At 28.0% G+C, this 16,532-nt stretch overlaps 1 protein-coding gene across 1 annotated transcript in view; it reads left to right on the top strand.

Moving 5' to 3' along the window:
- Positions 1-16,532, top strand: part of Nup154 (nuclear pore complex protein Nup154) — a 69,892-nt gene that overhangs the window by 29,923 nt on the left and 23,437 nt on the right. The window contains exons 17-24 of the mRNA XM_087160904.1: positions 54-201; positions 282-347; positions 1,587-1,755; positions 4,450-4,504; positions 4,600-4,715; positions 10,596-10,690; positions 10,840-10,973; positions 11,835-11,894. Coding sequence (XP_087017030.1) covers positions 54-201; positions 282-347; positions 1,587-1,755; positions 4,450-4,504; positions 4,600-4,715; positions 10,596-10,690; positions 10,840-10,973; positions 11,835-11,894 — 843 coding nt within the window. The remainder of the gene's footprint in view (positions 1-53; positions 202-281; positions 348-1,586; positions 1,756-4,449; positions 4,505-4,599; positions 4,716-10,595; positions 10,691-10,839; positions 10,974-11,834; positions 11,895-16,532) is intronic.

The following is a 16,532-nucleotide window of genomic DNA, read 5'->3' as shown; positions in this document are numbered from 1 at the left end:
AAGCAATCTGTAATTGACTATTGATTTTACCACCTATTTGTATTTTTTTATAGGTGGCTGAATGGGCCAATCGAGCATTTTTGATGTATGGAGGAGAGCCTCATTATGCAGCAATACCTGCTGCTAATGCTTATGATTGTCCAGCCAGTCCTATTGGGTCACAGATGAATATGGGGCGTCCAAATACGACATATCCTGCAGGTAATTTTTGTCAAATTTTAGGTTCAAAACTTTCCTCTAGAGTTTTTGATAGTAATTATATTTTTACATACATTTTGTAGTGTGGGCTAGTACTCCTCAAAATCAGCAGCATATTGCCGGAACTTTGCCTCAGCCACAATTTTCAAGTAAGAGACAGTAAATTTATGATTTATTGACTTATAAATTTGCAGAAAGTGTTAAAAATTTATTTATATTATTTATATTACAATATTTTTTATTAATTTATAATTTTAAATTTTATTGACAAAAATTTCATGAAAATGAGGAAACAGAGTATCCTATTTAGAAGCATTTTAGTAGAATAAATTTACGCATAAAATATTGTGTTAACATGACATTCTTTAAAAAAAATCTATTGATTTTTTATGATTTTGTGAAAAATATTATAAATAAGATTTTAATTCCTTATTACTTTTTCGCATAAATTTTAAGACCTATGGCACTGTACAAATATCAGTTATGACATGTTTGAAAAACAATAAATTGTATGATAAATGAAATCAAAGCTTAACCCCTCCCCGGAGAATGCTGTAGGCTCTAAGTACGCGTACGTGACCTCTCAGCAAAAGTAAAAGAGGATTTAAAAATGATAAATGAAATATCATCAATCTTAATTCTAACTCTTGTTATTATAAATGAAATTTTAAAATGAATAAAGAACTTAATCATGAGGCAAACAATTTCAATAGAGCAGACAATTATTTCATATGTGAAAAATAAATTTAAATTAAGACTTTTTTTTCACTAATTAAAATAGAAAAAGTTATGTTCTTTCATCCCATTATTTTTTTTATTTTACATTTATTTATTATCTTTTTGTAGTTATATTAACTAAGAAGTTTCTAGTTAATTATGTACATACTGTTATAAATTACAGGGTTCGTTGTTGTCCTGGTTTTCAGCTTTTTGTACTGATTTTTGGTTGTCTTCACAATATCCCATTTTCAAACAATACTATGGCTGATTTTTAAAAATAGATTTGAAATATTGTTTCTTTTTAATCTAACATCTTATTTTAATTTGTTATGGTAGTAGAAATCACAAAATTTGATAGTTCTTGATAAGAGTACTGTCTGCCAATTATTTACATGGTTCAAGCATTCATGATATTAATTATTTCATGGTTCAGTCTTATCCACAGGTTTCATAGCTTACACCTTCAGAAATTTATTCATTCTATGAGAAAAAAGAAGAAAAAAAACTGAATTAACATTTTATTTTGTCAAATTTTTATGCTAATAAATTTAAGCTAATATGCTTATTTATTATATTAGAAAATGAGTTTTGGAAGGTAGAATCTTGTTTTTCCATAATTTTTAGTTTAGTTTTTGTTTATACATATCTTTTTAAAATTTAATCTTTAGGTGCATATAGTCCAGTCAAACCTATTATGACTCCAATGCAACAGCCAACTTCACCTGTTGCTTCTAGTTTTTCTCAACCTTCGGCAAATACCACTCTTGCTCCTACATCAGAAATAGTATACTCTGGAAAACATAATGGCCTGTATTTGTATTTTTCCAGATTAATAAGGTATATTATTTATTTTTTATTAATTCAAAGAAAATTTGAAACTTTTTTTTAAAAATCCAAAATGACTTTTTATTGTGTTTCTTTTCATGAAATATTGATAAGTTTTATACACATCTTGAAAATGCTAAATTATTGTTTAGAAAGCATAATGAAATTTTGTATAAAATTTGAACTAATATGAACACCCCCCCCCCCCCCCCCGAAGCTGACTGCTTCCTTTAGATAAATATGTAAGGTAAACGATAAAAATTTTTATTGAGCATTAAGCCTTCATTTTATTTTATTCAGCATCGTTAGCTTTTTTTATTGTCCTAAAGGATCGATTTTATTCTAGAGGAACCCCAACTATATAAATAGAGTATATGAGAACAATTGCGAAGGTATGAACCATTAAAAGACTACTTAAGCATTATAAAATTATTTATTTAAGGATACGATTTTCTTATTATTTTGTATTTAATAATCTTAAATTAGGTTTATTGTTTAGTAGTTGACTTTGCTGATTGATAGTTGCACCCAGTCTTGATTGAAATTTGGTTTTGGTGTGGGCATTAGATAAAAATCAATAACATGCTGAATATTTGTTCTAATGAGTACAGAAACCTTTTGACATTGAAAATAGTTATGAGAATATCACATTGAGTTAAGTTTATTTGAATTGAAAAGTGTGAGCAATATTTTTTATAAACTTATCTCCTTTTTACAATTTATTCAATATATTATTAGAGAAATTATATTGATTAAAATTTTTGCTATTTTTTTTTCTTTGTTCATGGGCCTTTCAATGTAATTTCAAAAATGCTACTGGAATATTAAATAATGTACTGTTGATTAAATCTAAATATAATTACAGGGTAAAAAAAAAACATTAGTGAGTGAAAAAAAAAGTCCTAACTCTCAGAATTCTTTTAACCCTTTCACTGAACCATACTTTTTGAGAACTGCTACATATTGCTTCCTTGTACATAGAGCCTTAATACTTGTACATTACGATACTGCATTTTGAAGGAGAATTTTTTTTAAAAATATGACCAAATTTTTAGATTTGCACCACATCAATACCACTTTTTGTTAATTTCAATTTGATTTTTCATTTTTATTTATCGTTTGGTCCACTACATTACCCCCCCCCCTAAAAAAAAGTGAAAAAAGATGTCCTAACTCTCAGAATTCTTTTAACCCTTTCACTGAACCATACTTTTTGAGAACTGCTACATATTGCTTCCTTGTACATGGAGCCTTAATACTTGTACATTACGTTACTGCATTTTGAAGGGGAATTTTTTTTTGAAAATATGACCGAATTTTTAGATTTGCACCACATCAATACCACTTTTTGTTAATTTCAATTTGATTTTTTATTTTTATTTATCGTTTGGTCCACTACCTTACCCCCCCCCCCCTACAAAAAATTTATAAAATGACGGGACGAAATAGATGTTCAAAAATAAAAGTATTTAGTTTAGGATTCAATTTATCTATAATTTTTTGTGAATTAAGTTTATCACATTTAAAAAAAAAATTACAAATAAAACTTTATAACCTTGATCCTTCTTTCATCTCTAAATAACGTTGCAATTAATCCAGCACTATGTGATTTCTAATGAAATGCTCCAACAGTTTAGTCAAAAAAAGATGGACCTTGAATTTATCCATTTATTTGGCTTTGACCACCGCTTCCTTATATATGTTTTAATTGTATCTAGTTTATAGAATAGGGTGCACCAAATGTCCTTATAGAAACAAATCATTTTGTCTCCACTCAAATAATGTTCCATTGCTCTCAGAAGTTAATATATATAATATTTTCAATTTCTATGCTGTTTTAAAAGGTACACAATGGCACCAAATTTTAGATTTTTCTTAAATCATGAAATTCAGTATTTTATCAAGAAATATAAAATACTGAATTATTTATTATTTTTTTCTAAAAATAATAAATTTCTTCATTATAAGTAAAAATTTTAACCAATATTTTTGAGAGATGAAAAATTAAGAGGCCTCTTTCCATGCTTTCTAGGTTAAATATTTAATTTCCATAGTGATATATTTTTATTTATTTTATAAAAAACCTTTGCTGATTATTTTGACATTTTACAACATTATATTCTTTAAGAAGATAAAAAAAAAAGCCTTTGTGGATTACTTGAAATAGCATTCAATAATTTTTGAAACTTACGAATTTTTTCTTAAAAATGTAAAGCAATAACATTATGCAATTTGAGGTTTCTAGTAAGTAATTTAAAATTACACATTTGTCTGTTTTTAGATTGTTCGAAATTTAATTTTATTGTTGTTTAAACTGATGAAAACAAATTTGGATGCCTTTAAAAAAAGTTTAAATATCTTAACACTAACTATGTAAAAACATTGACATTCATTAGAAATCTGAAATGAGGTAAATTTATAATACTAAACTATCTTTCCAACAATGAAGATTCTAGAACTGTATTTTTATAATTTTGATGGAAAAAATTACTTGGAAATCTATAATGTATCATATATTTCTCAAATCCTAGCTCCTTGTATTTCACATTTTTAAAAAATGCAGCCAAGTTTCGATAGACAGTTAAGCATGGTCAGGAGAGACCATATATGATTTTCTCTTTTTGCTCTAGTTCGCCATGTTAAAACTGAGTCAAGATGAAATTTTAAATTCACGAAAGGAAAATAATAAAAGCACCAATTTTTCAGGTCTATATGGAACATGAAATTAGTTTCTGAAATGAAAGAAGTTTCTGATACTAAAGTAAATATTTTTAATATTTATTTTTGATCTTTTTTGTTAAGTCGAGAAAATTTTGTATTATGGTTTTAATGCTCGTTTGTCGTTGTATTTTTCAGCTTGTAAGCAATATTACATCAGAAGAAATGGCACTTTATCTGCAACAGCTGTCTACATTAAAAGTATTCCTCAAAAACAATAGTCATGCTTTTAATAATCCCATTGAATCTACTGGGTAAGTTTTTTCAGACTCATTATCTTATAATTGCCTAGCTTTTTTATGATAGGGTAAGATGTACAGTGAGCAAAAAAAGAACACACTACGAGGATGAGTTTTTTTTCCTTCCTCTTAGTAAAACGAAAAATTCTGCCTTTTTCGAAGAAATTTTCCCTTTTTCAAATCCCTTAAAAATATGATTCGTTTTTTTACTCATTTTCTTATCTATGTAAACTAGGGGTGCACAACCTTTTTCAGTGAAGGGCCACATGCACAGCAGATTGACCAATGAAGGGCCGCATGCCAAAGTGTTTAGACCGACATATTGAAAGCAATTGTTGGTGGTGATTGTTATATAAACATCATTGTTTATATAGCACTAAATTCTTTTTGTCGCTTAACCTTGTAATCTCTTTGCAGAAAATACAACACTTTAAAACGTTTAAAATTAGAAAATGCAAAACTAATTACTTAAGAAAGAAAACAGAATTCGAAAATCAGAATCAATTTATCAGAAAAAATTTAGATAAATTGAAATAATTTAAAAACTATGGAAAAATTGAAATTTTTTTTATCACATTACAAAATACAAAAGTCCATTTAAACATAGATTTTAACGTTAAATTTTTTCTTCATAGAATTAAATTTCAAATAAATAAATATTCTAGTTATTAATATAAGTTCAAGTTAAATACTTTGATTTAAAGAAAGTTTATAGGGTTAAAAATGATTAAAACAAAACCCCTTAAGTGGAAAATAAGATTTAGCATTTATTAGGGAATGTACTTTAACTTTCAGACATTTTTATTTTAAATTATAAGAGGTTGAGAGAGGGAAGAAAAGGAAAGAAAGAAAACACATTAAATTTTAAGGAACTATATTCCTTAATAATAAAAAACTATTAAGATACTTGTTTACAACTTTTTATGACGAATATATTTTTAACATGACACTTACTATTTACAATCAATTAACAATCAATAAAATTTACATTACTTTACGAAACTTATCTTGATTAAATTTTTTATACAGTTAAAATTAAATGATATACAAATCGTTTCCCAGCATATAATCATAAATGATATAAAATGCTCCAAGAAGGTAGAAAATGGTTTAAAAAATTTCTAAATGGTTATACTGTAATTTGCAAAATTTTTGAATATTGTGAAAATTTTATCAACTTGATCATCTGATATTTTTTGAGCCATTAAATGAAAATGTAATGATTGTATTTAAAGACTACTCTGTAATTTTGAACAGGCCAAATTCATTCTGGAAAACAGTCTTTCGACAGAAGCTGTTGTTGTGAGTAGTATTAAACTTAGAGCAAATAACATCAGTTTTGGAATTTGTCCTAGATGGTGTTCTTCCTTTCTGGGTTTTTAAGTCGCGGAAATACAAATAGCGATGTGTTATTTTTTAATTGCTTGAATACGAATTGCTATGCGTTATTTTTTAATTGCTTGAATACAAATTGCCATGTGTGATTTTTAAATTGCGTAAATAAAAAACTTGATGCTTGTTTTTCAAATCGCGTGAATGCGAATCTTGTGGCTTTTAAATTGCGAAAGGACTACTCACAACACTTGATTTTTAAAATGCATGAATATGAATCACGATATATGATTTTTAAAACGCGTGCATATGAATTGCGAGAAAAGTAGCAACCGATGATATTTTAAACGCCAGAACACGAATCGCGATATGTGATTTTAAATCCCGTAAATACGAAACGCGATGGATTATTTTTAAATCTCGTTAGTGTTAATACGAAATGCGATGGGCAATTTTCAGATAGCGTAAATACAAATTACGATGTATGACTTTTAAATTACAAGTGACAACAAAAAGAATAGGTTCGATGTGTGTTGTTAAACTTGCACGTGCTCATGGGACTAAAGAATTATGCCGTGTTTTGAATTATTTTTTTTGCAAAACGGACCGCGTTTAATATAAACACATCTCGTTTTTTTTTCCTGGGAGGGTGTTGATTTGGCTAAGATACATAATTACTTTTTAAGTTACGAAAAAAATTAAAACTGAATCAAATTTCACGAGTTGTAATATTGTGTGAAAATATCAGGTATATTCTAAATCACAAATAAAAATGCAGCAATAACGGGAAAGAAGAAAAAACACGCTCGAAAAACCTCTTAAAAAATGCGTGTTAATATCGGTACAACGCAAATGATAAAATCGGCACTAACAGAGCACGTAAGAAATAATTATTTTAATGCGCGATTCAAAACTCGCTTGCTGTCAAACCATAGTATTAAAAATATCATAATCTTTTTAAATCATGGGGAAAACGTAATAACTACTAAAACAATAGCCAAAATACTTTTATATTTCAGATGAAATTGGAGTAAATAAAGTCCATCAAAATTTTATGTAATTTAAATGCGAGATTTGAAATTAAAATGTCGCAATAGCGTATAAAAAATATCGGTACTTTCAAAACCTTGTAGAAATGTGTAGCAATAATTTCTTGAATAACGATTAAAAAATAATTTGATTTGCGATAAAATCGTTACAATTAAGCCGTGTCAAAAAATGGTTATCTAAATGAGCGATTCTTTACTCGCGATTCGTAATAATATTGTGCAAAAATATCGAAGTTTTAAAAACCGGGCGGAAATGTGCAGCAATAACTGTTGAAGAAAGGTTCTAAAGTCATTTAGATTTTCCATGAAGTTTGCACAAATAAAGCGTTTCATAACTTTCAAAAATCGCTATTTCAGAAACTACTTGAAAATGGGTAGCAATAACTACCGAAAAGTCATTGGAATCGGCACATACGAAAGGCGTCAAAAGTGGTAATTAAAATTCCTAAATCGTAATAATGATGTATTAAAAATATTGGGAATTTTAAAGCTATGCTGAAATCCGTAGCGTTAACCATCGAAAAACTACATTGATTGAGATTGGGTGCGTCAAAAACTTAAAAGTGTAAATTTAAATTACCGAATTATTTTTATTATTTTTCAAAAACAAATATTAAATTTTTTTTTTCATTTTGTTCTGATTGCGGCCGCGGGCCGCACATCGAGGGTTGGCGGGCCGCAGGTTGAGCACCCCTAATGTAAACGCTTTATAAAGTCGCACATTAAGTTCCATATTCTTGCAATTTGAAATTGTACATCGTGGTTCATGTTCACGTGGTTTAAAATTACGTATCGGCATACAATGCATTCATGCGATTTAAAGTTAGACATTATGATTCATATTCACACGATGTAAAAATCTGACATCAGGACTCGTATTCACTCTATTTATGAATCACACTGAGATTCACATTTCAAAAATTTTTTTCCCTTAAAAAAAATCGGGCATCAATATTTTTTACAATCAATATTTCTTTTCATATATTTTTTGTTATTCATATTCATTTGTTATTCATTTTAGTAAATTTTTTATTATCAGTAGTATTTAATAATCTATAATGATAATTTTTATTCTAAGAATACATGATTCCTATGTCTACTTTTTTCTTGTTTAAATTTTAGGTATTTTTTTTTATGATTCAAAAACGAGTTTCGCGAATAACATTTTTGGATTTTATTTTCATCTTTTTTGGATTTTTATCAACTTATCCTAAGAACCTAATAATCGCATACTAAGACACAGTCTTCATAGTTCGAGAGCCTGTTCTTAATTATGCTTATTACTTTGAACGATATTTTAAGTTACTAAATTCACAAATTCTTTGAATAAACGTACCTTTTTTTCTACTACAGATTTGAATCAATGATCCTCAAAGTAGACTTAATCTGGGAAATATAATCTCAAAAGTTTGATCAGGAGAGGGGTTGAAAGTTTAATTTTAATGATAATTTTATTTTCTGCATATTTTTCCATGTTTTAAGAACTTTTTAAACAGAAGAAGAAAAACACAAAAATTTTACTCAATTATAAAATTTATTATTATTTTTAGGGTGGTTACCAGCCTAGGAAACCTTGAATACTTGAAATTATCAGGAAATTTTTTTTATATTGTAAAAAACCTGGGAAAAAAAATCATTGAATTTCCAAGAGAAACTGGAATTTTCCCCCCTTGTATTTCTTTACTTTTCTATTTTAAAATCCATTATACTCACTTTTTTATATGGAAATTTATTGCAAAATGGTCGAAGTATCATTTACATATCAATACTTTGCTTGCATCAAAACTTGCTCCCTTATAACCCTGTTAAACTAGATAACAACGCCATGTGAAACTCCCCCATAGCTGTTAAATAAAAAGAAAAACCTTTGACCTCTTTGAGACTTGGGACTATGCAATTTATGAAAGGCAAAAATTCTGGTCGGGTGAAAGAAAGGGTTAAGATATTTGCTTCTGTTAATCAAGGGGTTTTCTTCTAGTTTGTGGGCTGAATCTATTTATTGTTCAAACTCATTCTGATGCTTTGGAGATTTTTTTTTTTTGACAAAATGTTGTAGTATTTTTAACTTTATAAAGTATTTATAAAATTTTAGTATTTTTAACTCTATAACCAAAAGTTATTTGGTTATCATTTAATAACTATAGATTTTATATTGCACTTTTTCTGAAAGCTTCTGTACTCCCATCCAATTATGTTAATGACATTTACTTTTACTGTTTTGTTGGTAAATATTTGACTTTCAGTTCCAAATTCAAATTAAGCAGTTAATAAAAAATAAAAATAAAAAACGGAAATATGTAATTGTAGCTTACATTCTAGAGATATTTCTGAAGCTGTTTCTCTCTTTTCCTAAAAAGCTGGAAAAACTTAAAGAATGGATGGGAAACATGTTAAATGATGTATAAACGTAGAATATAAAAATTTTTTATTGATTTATTGAGAAGAAGAAAAAACTAAAATTCTTTAAATATTTTGATTTCAAGTAAAAAAGAAACAAAAAATCGAATAAAATTTCAAGAATTTTATTTAGCTTTTCTCTATAGAGTTCTCGGCTAGAAATTTGAAAATTTTCCATTTGCGACATTCAATTTTGTGTACTGAAACGCTCTTAAAATGCTAATTCAAAAACATTAATATTTGATTTTAGATATTCGTTTGAAGAAAGTACGATAAATGAATATTATAATATGGGTTTGTCACTGTTTGGACGAAATACGGTGAAATGGCTCTATATTTAAATGTAAATAAATTTTTAAATAGCAAAGAAATATATAGAAAAAATTTATTGTTACATAATCGCCGGGAATTATTATTATTATTATTATTTTTTTTTTTTTTGCTCAATAACAATTAGTTGAACAATACTTGTCCAAGGTTTTAGATCACTCTGTATTTGCAATTTGTTACACTGTGCAAAACTACTTAAATTTTAAAGTAACACATTAAAACATTTTTTATTCAATAAAATCCATATATTCTACAAAATCTAAACATATTATTTTCCTCTCAGCTATCTTAGTTTTTAAAAAATTTATGTGTAACAAAACATTATAAATTTAAATAATAAAAACAAGTCTTGCTAAGTTGTTGTTATAAATTTAATCTAATTATTTTTTCAAGATTGTATATTTAAAAATATATATAAATTTTAAATGAAATACTTAAGAATATTGAGACTTAAATATTCATCCTACACTTTGTGTGGGTAAAAAGAAAAAAAAAAAAAACATGATGACCTGAAAAATGTTTCTAGAAAAAATCAAGGAAATTTGAAACCTGATATGAGTGGCCCCTCTGATTTTTTTTTCCTAATAATAGTTAAATATTTTGTGTTGTAGGGTATACAAATTTTTCATGATTTTGTGGAATGTTATTTCATATGGCAAAGTACAACATTATAACAAAATCTGAATTGTTCATAAAAATCAAATTTTAAGTATACGTCTTTTTTGAAATATAACCTTTTACACTGTAGTTGCATTTTTTTAAAGTTTTTTTGTTTGTTTATTTTTAGTTTAGCTAAATATGGTATGTCTAGATTTTTTAAGAAAAATGATCAGGCTTCATCGGGAGACGCTGTTGCATTAGGCTACAAAACAAAAACTCAAAGTATGTTCATTTTATTTTTAAGAAAATTATACTTTCTATAAATTGTGATAATGGTTTCTCTTTTATTACACATTTCTTTTATTTTATTATTATGCTTTTATTTATTATTTTAATGTATTTAGTTAGATTTTTTTTTTTTTTTACTGCAGATGAAGCTGAATTACAAGAACGAATATCACTAGCTAATTTTCAAAAGCTTGTAAATCACACTTACGAAATGTTAGCATTATGGAAAATACTTTGTGATCACCAATTTCATGCCATTCTGAACTATCTTACCCCGGTAATAAGTCTAATCTTATAATTTTTTATACTTTGTTAAGTTGATATAAAATGCTCTGTTTTGCTTCTGTCCCGGCCCTTCTTAAAGGAGAAAATAAAATTTTGGTGAAATGGGCAATTTTGTAATAAAAATGTAGACCGAATGATAAAACTATTTATCAAAGTGTCATAGCATCCCTTTACATTGATTGTTGATCGGAAGGGCCACAGGAGTGTTTGTGGTTTGAAAATTTGGTGCCACCTTTTGCAAATTATTACGCTGAATTTCTTTCTAAAAAAAAGAAACTTTTCTTTTCAAAAAATTTCAGTTACATATTTAAAACATATTTAAAAGTAATTTTAAGAGATAAAGACTAAGAGAGTTCTAAATAAAGACAGCTTCCTCAAATTTGATACTTAAAATATTTTTAAACACCCTTCTTATGTTACATTTTCAAATGTACTAACAAACAAGCTAAAAAGCTGCACACTAAATGCAGCACTGTAAAATTGCGCAATAAGAAGTAAGAATTTTATATACTTTTAATATAATCTGTATTTGTGTTAAGTAAAGTAATATATGTTGACTACATTCTTTAGGACCACTCTCCCCCAAAAGTAAATGGTTATAACAACCAAAGCAAAAAATCATAATTTTAATATTTTTGTTTCTTTTTAAATAATTTTCTGGAAAATTATTTTAAAAACAAGTGTACATCAAAAAGCAATATTCTTGTATTTCTGGAGCAACAGAAACGGCAAATGATTTAAGCCATTACTTTTCTAGATTATCTGACATTATATTTGCAGATCTGTAAAATAAATGTAATATGTGAAACTAAATCCAAATCATAAATGTAAAATAGTTTTTTTTCCTTTTCAGATGCAACTTGATCTGTTAAGACTGCTTACATTTAAAGATTTCGTCATAGATGGAAGAGAGGTGTGTTCATTAATATTAATTTAGTTTATGTGGAAGTTATGATGTGTACACTACCGGTCAAAAGTTTAGACTCACTCTTGAATTTTTAAAAATAGACAAATAACAATTTAAAATGACTTCTTTTAAACTGAAAATTACATTAAATTAACTTTATTTTGAGAAATGTAGGTACGCTTATATGGTAAGAACTATAATTTTATGCATAACTTATGAATTTCGTCCAATCTTGGATTCTTCGAAATATCCTCCTTTAGGCTTTATCATAGCAGCACATATTTCTGGCATTCTTTCTATTGGTTTTTTCAGGGGTTCCCAACCCTATGCCCGCGGGCACCATGGCGCCCGTCGATCGGTCTAGGTGCGCCCGCTGGTTAAGCCCTACTATAAAATATTTTAGTGTTCCATTTTCCCATTAAATGCTATGCAAATTTTATGCTATGCAAATACATACTGAAGTACACTGGCTCAGTAAAGACAAAGTACTTGATAGATTTCTACATTTAATTGAAGAAATAAAAAATTGTCTTGCAGCCCAAAAATCAAACATTTTATTTTTAGAACTAAGAGATCCTCTTTGGCTAGCAAACTTGTCTTTCATGACGGACATAATGGAAAAACTAGATAATTTAAACTTGGAGCTGCAGGGAAAGGACAAACATATAGCAAAAATTATAGAGGCTATAAACTCGTTCAGAGCTAGGATAGTTTTGTGACATCACATTTGAAAAATGAAGCCTCTTGTGCATCTTCCAAGCATGGAAAAAAAATGATAGGTAACAGTGAAATTGACTTATCAGCATTTGTCATCAACCTCCAATTGCTTAAAGATCAATTTGAAAAGCACTTTCAACAATTTAATGTCATCGAGCCTTTGATAACATTTTTGTTAATTCTTTTAAAAACCAAATAAACGTAACCGTAATAGCAACATACATTTCAGAATTTCTTCAAGTAAAGCGAGACGAAGTGGAGATAGAGATTGTGGCTCTTCAGAATGACATTATCCTCAAAACTATTATATCAGATGAGAAATTCTGGAATATAGTTGAAGGAATAAATTCCTTTCTTAAAAAGAGCAGCACATAAAATAAAGTCGTTTCTTGGTTCCACATGCTTGTGTGAATTATTGTTTTTCACTATGAATATCATAACATCAAAATATAGATCCCGACTTACAGATGAACACCTTGACGATAGCTTGCGAGCAGGAATTTCATCATATTCTCTCAATTATGAAGCGCTGGCCAGTGAAATGCCATGCCAAAGACCACATTGACTGTATTTTATAAATAGTTTTTATACTTCGCATGTTTTGAAAGCACTTTAGTAATCATTTATTTTACACAGGAATATTAATACTAATTATATTCATATGTTAAATTAATTTTTTCAATTAAATTTTTGCGCATTATATGTAGTGTGTATTATTACCTATGTCTATCAACTATAAATTTATCTTGAAAAAATAAATGGTGCCCGCCATTCGAACGATATTCTGGTATTTGCTCTTTGGAACGAAAAGGTTGGGGACCCCTGTTCTAGATGATATCTGGTTCCAGCAACTAAGCAAAGATTCCCAAAGCTTGTTTTGATTGGTACATCTCATTTTTGTAGCATTTCTACTGAGTTCACCCCACAATAGCTCAATAGGATTAATATCAGGGGATTGAGGGGGCCAATCCATGTATTTCAGTACTTTTTTCTTTTCTTTTGATTGAATGTTTGTAGTTTCTACACAATCTCGATGAATGTTTTGGATCATTATCTTGCTGAAAAACAAATCCCTGATCAACGATTCTCTATCCACATGGAAAAGCGTAATGCTGCAATATTCTGTTATAATATTTTTTATCCATAATACCCTCTATTCTTACAAGATCTCCAACTTTATCACCGGCAAAACATCCCCAAATCATGACTGAACCTCCACCATGCTTCACAGTTCATAGTAAACATTGACTTGTCATACATTTACCAACTAAATGATGAACATACTGCCTTCGTTTGCTTCCAAACAATTCCAATTTTGATTCGTCCGTAAACGAAACCTTTGACCACTGTTCTAAAGACCAGGTAACATGTTTTTTAGCCCATTTCCGTCGTTTTACTTTATTTTTTCAAAAGAGGTTTTCTAGCAGCTACACAGCCTTTTAAACCATAGTCACGAAGTCGATGTTGTACAGTAGATACTGACACAATTTTCTCCGAGTAACATTCTATTTCTTACAGATATCTGGTGTTCGAGTCCGCTGCCACTTACTTTGAATGCGGATAAACTTAACCTCACATTTGGACATTATTCTAGGTCGCCCTGATCGCTGGCGGCTCTTATTTTGGCCAGTTTCTTTCTTCCTTTGCAAAGTTCTGACAACAGTGGTCTGAGAAACATTAGTTTAAGAGGCAATTTGTCTACTTGAATAGCCTTCTGCATGAAGTGCAATAATAACTGCACGTGTTTCCACACTTATTTCTCGTTTTTGACCCATATTTCTGTAATAAATTGTATAAAAAAATAAATTTCTGTTTTACCAGTTATTCTGGCTAATTAAGGCTATTATATCAATATTTAAAATTTGTCATGTACATGAACATAACTTATAATTAACCCCATAAAAGAAGATGAAAAGTAAATTGTTTATAAACTAAGAATTAATAAAAAAATTTAAATAAATTACACTTGTTTTGGAATAGGTACTTACATGCACTTTCGTTCATTTCGTTATCAACTACAGAATAGATACAAAATGAAAAAATAATGAACAGTTTTGAAAAAAAAAAAAACAGTTTTGAGATGTTTGTTTATGATTATGTTTGATAAATTGTATGTTTAAGTCAGAAACATTTAACTATTTTTGAAAAATTTGAAATAAATACAAGTGAGTTTAAACTTTTGACCGGTAGTGTATATATATCAGAGTTTGTATGCGCCAGGAATATCGGGAAAATCAGAAATTCTCCTGGAAAATGAGATTTGAAAAAACAGCTAGGGAAAACCTAATTTTACCCCAAAACGTGGAAATGGTCAGAGAGTTTAAGATCCCATCAAATAGTGGGATTCCAATCTTCCGTTTTTTTTAATACCATAATTTGCGTTTGTGCAACAGAGGAATTTAAAATTAAAAAAAGAAATTCTAGACCAACTATTTATTAAGTATATCATTACGATTCTTTTATTAGTTTATAGAGTGTTGTGGATTGAATTTCTGAATTTAGTAACTTGAAGTTTCTTCCTTATAAGAACTGAAATGTTAGTTTGTTTTTTAATCTACTTTTGTTTCCAAATATTTGTTATTTTTTATTTATTATGACAAATTATTGTTTTATAATTTCTAATAATTCAATAATTATTACAAACAAAATAATTTTTATGGTCTGCTGTATTTATTTATTTGATAATGAAAGAAAAAATATGGTTTAATCGAATATATTCTTATTTCTCAGAGATGTATCATTTGAAAGTTTCACCTGATTGTGTTATATATATATATGTGTGTATATATATACATATATATATACAAGGAAAATTACAGACATATGAAAAAAGGGGGGGGAGATAAACAGGATAGCCACGGATAAACAGGCAAACGTGCAGAATTACGTGCAAAACAGGCAATTCATGTTTCTCTTTTCTTTTTAATATTTTTTTCTTAAATAAATATTTACTTTCTAAAATTATTTATGGTCAACTTCTTTAAATTATCCAGTATAATATTACCTTGCTCAGATCCATTTTCGGGCCCTTCCTTGGTAATTAACAAATCAAACGCACTTCAGCAATGCAGTAAGAACGGCACTTTAAAGCAAAACTGCTCTAGTTACGCTCAATTTGCACTTTTGTTTTCATATTTTGCAATCTGGCAATCTTGTTACGCAAAAAATATTTTAAACCATTCTTGAAAAATTTCCCGTTCATGTAAGTACATTTGAATTCGCTACTCGCCTTATAGATTATGTTTTATTCTCTTTTTTCTCTTTATTTTATTTTATTTTATTTTCTGTTTTTACATGTTATTTTTACTTATTGTGTTCTATTTTATTTGTCTTTATTTTTGTAAAAAAATTTTTGAGTGCTCCTCACACTATTGTATTGATATATTTTACTTTGGCTGCATTGATTCAATATTAGAGCACTCTTTTTTGCGGATATGATCGTGTGGGCTGATAAAAAGATTATATCTTTTATTTTCTAGATTTTTAAAAAAATTTTATCCTTTTTCTTCCCCCAGTTTGTTATTTTTTATTATTTTTCGTTTCCCCCTTTTTTCATGATTTTCCTTTGTTTTATCTTCATTTTGAACTTATGAGTTTACTTGCAGCTTATGCGCAATAAATGAAACTTATTGTTTTTCTTAATCTCGTGTTCTTCGTGTTTTTTTTATTTATTTTGCTGTATGTATGTATGTGTATATATGTATATATTGTTGCTTTTTACTTTCTTTTAATATAGTTACTATTTAGTATTAACTGTTATTTGATTAAATAAAGACATTTTATTAAGAAATAACAGTTTTGTGAAGTTTTTTAAAATAATGAAAGAGCATCTTTAAAATATTTAAAAATAAATTGGTAATTGGTAAAAAAAATTTTTTTATTAATATTTAAAAAAAGTGATGCTTTTAAAAATCCTAATTGAGTTAA

Source organism: Parasteatoda tepidariorum, chromosome 4 (genome assembly GCF_982258835.1).
Source record: "Parasteatoda tepidariorum strain Cologne lab strain chromosome 4, Ptep-v5.0, whole genome shotgun sequence".
Lineage (NCBI taxonomy): Eukaryota > Metazoa > Arthropoda > Arachnida > Araneae > Theridiidae > Parasteatoda > Parasteatoda tepidariorum.
The sequence above is the reverse complement of the archived record's forward strand: the minus strand, read 5'-3'. Positions and strand labels throughout refer to the sequence as shown.